Source organism: Prosopis cineraria, unplaced genomic scaffold (genome assembly GCF_029017545.1).
Source record: "Prosopis cineraria cultivar Desert tree isolate PC_DT_omini unplaced genomic scaffold, ASM2901754v1 PC10, whole genome shotgun sequence".
In the NCBI taxonomy this organism is placed as follows: Eukaryota; Viridiplantae; Streptophyta; class Magnoliopsida; order Fabales; family Fabaceae; genus Prosopis; species Prosopis cineraria.
This window is the reverse complement of record NW_026555341.1, coordinates 1,148,320-1,154,319: the sequence shown is the minus strand read 5'-3', so window position 1 is coordinate 1,154,319 and position 6,000 is coordinate 1,148,320. Positions and strand designations below refer to the sequence as shown.

General features: G+C 31.4%; 1 protein-coding gene across 1 annotated transcript; it reads right to left on the bottom strand.

The window, feature by feature from the left end:
• On the bottom strand, nt 1-3,366 carry LOC129321298 (peptidyl-prolyl cis-trans isomerase Pin1). Its single transcript, XM_054967019.1, has 2 exons — nt 2,919-3,366; nt 1-435 (listed from the first exon to the last, which is right to left on the bottom strand). Exons 1-2 carry the CDS (start codon nt 3,163-3,165, stop codon nt 311-313), a joined length of 372 nt encoding a protein of 123 aa, XP_054822994.1. The 5' UTR covers nt 3,166-3,366; the 3' UTR covers nt 1-310.
• Nucleotides 3,367-6,000: the final 2,634 nt, after the last annotated feature.

The following is a 6,000-nucleotide window of genomic DNA, read 5'->3' as shown; positions in this document are numbered from 1 at the left end:
TTGAACTGACATATTGAACCACGCTTTCAATTCCATATTCCATAAAATGAAACTTGATCAGTTTACATATATCAAATGAAAAGTTGAAGCTCAAGACAAGAACCAAAACCTTGTTTCCTTGTCATCACTCAACATTCAAATTACAAGCATACACCTTCAAAGTTTATAAATGCAGTATCAGTGTATCACTCAAGCGCATGGCTCCGCGAAGTCTAAAACATCAAAAGTTTAAGACGAACAAGAATCACACAAATCTTCAAATTAACGTTCTCCCAAACAAGAAATGAACCCCTAAAAAAGGTCCGTGTTGTCAGCCTGTTCTCATAATAATGTGGACTCCACTATCAGTATCCACGATGTCACTAATCTCACCAACTTTAAGGCCATAAGTTGCTTCTTCAAAAGGCTTCTGCATCTGCCCGCGACCAAAAGGACCTGCAACCAAGAAACGCACGTATAGAATTTAGTTCGTGGAGTATTTCAAAGCTACGGAGACAATTGAGGATTTAGCTCACTTCGGAGATGAATGTGACATCTATCCGGGAATCCAATTCTTTAATATCATGGAAAAGTTGGACTAGAATAGAAATTTAAGATGTTCGGACAACTTCATTTTCGAAAGTACTGTTACTCCTCTAATTTTATTTATAAATCACTTCCAACATGCTTATCAGTACTTAAAAAAAAAAATCTTAAAACTTATTAACTCTATCTTAAAATTTAACAAGTTCTCAACTTTGACCCTATTAAATATACATATTTCAATAATATATTTTCTCTCTCCAACATTTAATAGAAAGTAAAAGAGGAAATTTATGATGAAATTTTAATTACGTGACTCATAAATAGGACTAAAAAAACTCTTCCCTCTCTACCCTATAAATAAGACTAGAGGGAGTAAATCTTAAGCACTATTGTTAGTTTTAAGCAAACTGAGATGTGTTTATTATCTTGGTAGGCATTTGAAACTAGAACTAAAGTAGTCAGCAGCCACCTAGCACCCATGTTAAAGCCTAATGGGTTATACCAATCACAGGTCTGTAAAAAAAAAAAATAAAAAAAAAGGCCCTTGCTTTTAAGCATTATCACCTGGCTTTAGTTCTTCCTGTTTGTATTTAAATACAGCAACATGAAATCGATCACTCGAGATCCTAGTTTATATTTAGTTCTTCCTTGAAGGGAGGATCAGAGGACAAACTCAAAAGTGCCGCATTGACTTTACACTCACTCAGTTACACATCTAAGCCGTGTAAGCATCGAACAGATCAAGTGATATGATGAAAGATTTAAATTCAAGACACTAGTTATCAGAGAAGTATTAAGTGAGGATGCCCTTGTCAGTGTGCATGGGAAATAGAGGTGGGAGGTAGTACAAAAACCATAGAAGTGAGCTTTTGAGTATTTCATGATTATGAAAAACTTGAAAACGTGCAAATGCTGCTATCTTAAATGTACCATCAATAAGTTACACTGATGTTCAAAAGCAATGCGAAACAATAGATGAATATGAATAATATATGTGCGTATTTAAAGTTCATAATGGAAGAAAAGGCCCAAGTTGAAAGAGTACATCATATATATAGATCGTTAATGTTCCTACAGCAACAGAAAGAGCGCACATTAGTAAGAATATCTTCGGGAGTTTAAGTCTGATGTTCTGTTAAACACTTGGAATTCTGTAAGTGACAATATACAAAGAAATTGCATCATTGAAAATGGTGCCAAAAGCAACACTGCTTGCTAAGCATTATCATAAGCAACCTATTCGTCTAACTCTTATCTCTCTGGGGTTGTGGAAGGAAATTCGACAGTAACAACAGAGAAGTTGCAACTTCCATGTCACCCACCTTTTCAAAGTTCCGTTGTTTCAATATTGGTCCAGGGCAAAATAAAAAAAAAATTAATACAGAAATATATTTATCTAGGTACCTGCAACTTATATTCAATTTCATTGAAGCAAATTGTCTAAAACACCACAGAACATACAGCTTCTCACTTCCAAATCCCTCGGTACAATACTCAAGGGATAATGAGTTAGGAATGACGTGTACAACCAAATGTGGTGTATGTTAATCAACAGCAAAAACAACTTAGGTTCATGGCATAAACTTTACGCTGTTTCCTTCAGTTAGCATTATACTGTAGGTTCAAGAAGAGAAAAAAACTCACTTTTCACTTCTCAAGTTATTGAACTCAGGGATCCTAACGAGTCTATGATCCTTAATCATGGTAAGATAATCAAACCCTAAAAGATTCTTCAGGGGATCCTAATCATGATTTGAATTTTTTATATGGATTGCCACTCTGCCCTTAACATCCTCAGAAAATTAATGATAATTACATATAAAAGATAACAAGTCACACAACTCACAGGAAAATTGCTTACTGAGATACTGTTTAAGCTCAAAAATTGATCAATAAGAGATACTAACGCTATGTGAACTTGTAAAAATGCAAGAATACTTCTTCAACGGCCTATACAATGCCAGGTCACTCTTGATTACTAACTGACAGATGTTTCTCTAGGGTTTACATAAAGCCCCTCTAACAAAGCTATGAGATCATATAACCCTGTGAGATGAAAAAAAAATAAGACCATATTCGAATCCTCAGAAATGATATCATTTCTTAAAACCTTGAAAAGCAATAAAAATTCCTGACATGATTTTAATATATTAAATTTTTGGCCAAATGAATATATGATTTTAATCGCCACCAGGAAGGTTAGCATAAATAGAAAAATTCGAAAAAACATGTACTAAATACCGTTAACGAAGTAAGTCTCTAGTCTTTGATCGAAATAACCACGTTTGTTAAAGGAACTAAACTGTGGTAAAAGATTAAAAGAACTAGTTTATTTCGTAGATCTTCCTAAGAGAAGGTCCAACGCAAAAGAAAGAGAGACAAATATCACTGACCAAGATCTCCGCCACGCTTGGCAGAGCTGCAATCGGAATAACGAGAGGCGACATCCTCGAACTTAGCCTTCCCAGAAAGGATGTCGTCACGGAGGGCCTTGAGCTGGGAAACCGCGGTATCTTTGGTCGTATTTTGGATAACACGGCCTTCGGGATCTTTCCAAGAAGCCTTTCGTCTAGAACCTTGGTGCTTGATCAATATGTGAGATGCCCTAACCTCACCACCCTGCCTGTTAGACGAGGACATTTTCGCAGCCTTCCTGTGCTTCTCCTTCTTCGTTCGATCTACCGCGGAGATCGAAGCTTTCTTTCTCTTCCGATCGGCCTCTATCTTCGCAGTTAGAATCACCGATAATTCAGAGAAGGGCGCGGTCAAGCGACTCAACCGGTTACGAGCTTTGGCAGAAGGGAGCTGCCTGCATATGGCGATAGTGGTGGCGGACTCAGAAAGTAAAAGATAATAATAATTAAAAAAGAAAAAGCAACTTGAAGAATTGGAATAGGATACTACGCAATCACCGGCACAAAACAATCACCCGCATCTCGAACGTTCACGATTTGGATTTTAGTTCAAGATCCACCATTTTTTTGAAATCTTGTTTAATAAATAAATTATTATCTTACACTGTTACAAAAAAAATGAAAATAAAATTTATCGAAATATATAAATAATAATTAAATTTTTTGAATATATCATAATTTCTTTAAAAATTTTGAATATTTTTCTAACATTAATAATTAGGTTAAATGATTAAATTATTTTTTGTTTAAAATAAAATAATTGGTTTAACTCTATTTTCTTAAAAATAATTTTTATTCTGTGAATCTTAAAAATTAAATAAAAACAAAATTTTTAAGTGAAATTTTTTTATGATTGATAAATAAATTCTAAAAATAATCATTTTCCGTCATAAATTTTATTTATTATTTATAACTTTGATTTTATGAATCGTAAAAATTGAATAAAAATTACAACTTTTCATACAAAATTTTTTTATTATTGAAGTTTAAGTTTTAAAAATAACTATTTATAATTTTTGTTTAAACAATCATAACTTTTATTATGTGAATTGTAAAAATTGAATAATAAATCAGAACTTTTCACCTGAAATTTTTTTATCATTGAAGTTCAAATATTAAAAATAATTAATTATAATTTTTGTTTAAGTAATCAAAATTTTTATTTTGTATAAATTGCAAACATTGAATAAGAAATTACAACTTTTTCCTTGAACCCATTAATTTTTTATTTTGAATAAAAGATAATTTAATTATTTAACCTAAAATCATTAATGTCATTAAGGTATCAAGAAACTTTAAAAAAATTATGACATTTTAAAGGACCTGATTGTTATTTATATATTTTAGTGAGATTTTATTATCATTTTCTTGTTACAAATTGCTATATTATATATTATACTACTTATTTTTATCTTCTTTTTTCTTTTGTAATTTATGTTTATGTTCTATTCGAGTCTTATTATACTACTTATTATCATTTGTTGCATGGAAGCAAACAATTCATGTTTTCCAATTGTTGAAAACACAACTACCTTCACATGTAAATTAATAAAATTAAAGACATTTCGATCACATACATTCTAAAATACAGTAAAAGATCACTCATTCCAAGTTTTGAAATATCTTATGATAAACTACATTTAATGTTATCCCCTTATAACTACTCTTACGGTCGTGTAGAAGTATCTTCAATTCATTAACTAATTTAATCATTGGTAATGCAACATAAAACTATCCATTATCATGTTGAATATGTGTATATGTATATATATAATATAATATACATATTGCTCCCCTTTCACTTGGGATGAAAGTATTAAACCATATAATAATTAATAATAAAAATTCTTCATTGTCGGCTTTCTTATGTTTTTAAAATTACTGATTTAATTTAATTTATCATTATTTTAAATTCTTAAAAATCATTTTTATAGTAAAATAATGTTCACATAAAACTTACATGTAATTAATAATTAAGAAGTAAATGCATTAATATGATCATTAATATATTATGCAATATATATAATTTATTCCCTTTATTAAAAAATACAAGACTTTTTTAATTGAATCTCACTCAATAAATTAGTTAACTATCTTTCAATTAATACAATCCTTTATATTTACTCTAATTTAATAAGATATTTCACTAACATTTAAATATCAAATTATTTCTTTATTAAGAGTATTTTTTGAAAAAAACACATTAATTATAGGAAAAATGACAATTAAGGACATTAATCCTAGTTGGGGATAATAAAATATAGAAATTTCAATTAAGGACCATGGGATAAAAAAATAGCCAATTTTATAAAATTTTCTCTTCACTGAACACTAAAAGGTAATAGCAAAATAACTTATCTCATGTTCTCTATTTTCTTGTTTTTGAGCGTGAAAAATTTGCCTCAATGGTACCAGGTTCAGCCTCAACTTTGTTATGTAGGAGAGGTTGGAGGATTGAACCTGGGGAGGCTCTCCGCAAGGGGAATAATCCTGCACACTACTGCGGGAAAGCCTTTGTCTCCTGATACTCACTGTAAGGGGTGGGGTCGCCCTGTTGTGGGGCCTGGGGGGAGAGTGTCTTGCGCTGGAAAAAGACCTCGGAGAGGCGGGTGACCCAAAGGGCTGTTACAAAATGCTCTTGCACCACTCCTTGAGGTTAATTTAGTAAAATGGAAGGATTTATTTATGGGTGTTGGCTAGACATTTGATGATGCAATTGTATTCAGAAAAGTATATAAATACAACCTTACTTATAAATTTGGTTACATATTTGTGAGAAATAGCCTTAAGAAGATTATTGTCAAATGCAATATTAATGGTTGTAAATGAAAAATTTCAGCTTATGCTCTTGGGAAGACAACCTCTATATTACATGTGAAAAAATTTCACAATGAACACATATATTTTACTCAAGATAACCTCCTATTAAAGTAAAAGGCTAGCTCAAGATTGACATAATCAATCATCATTGACATTATGAGGGGGAATATGGAGAAAACTTCAAATGATATTAGATAAGGCCTCTACAAAGAGTATGGGTTGAACCTCACATATTGACAAG

Coding starts and splice junctions, on each gene's coding strand:
- LOC129321298 (XM_054967019.1), bottom strand. CDS start 3,165: ATGTCCTCGTCTAACAGGCAGGGTGGTGAGGTTAGGGCATCTCACATA. Junction 436..2,918: donor CAAGCGTGGCGGAGATCTTG/GTCAGTGATATT, acceptor TCTTGGTTGCAG/GTCCTTTTGGTCGCGGGCAG.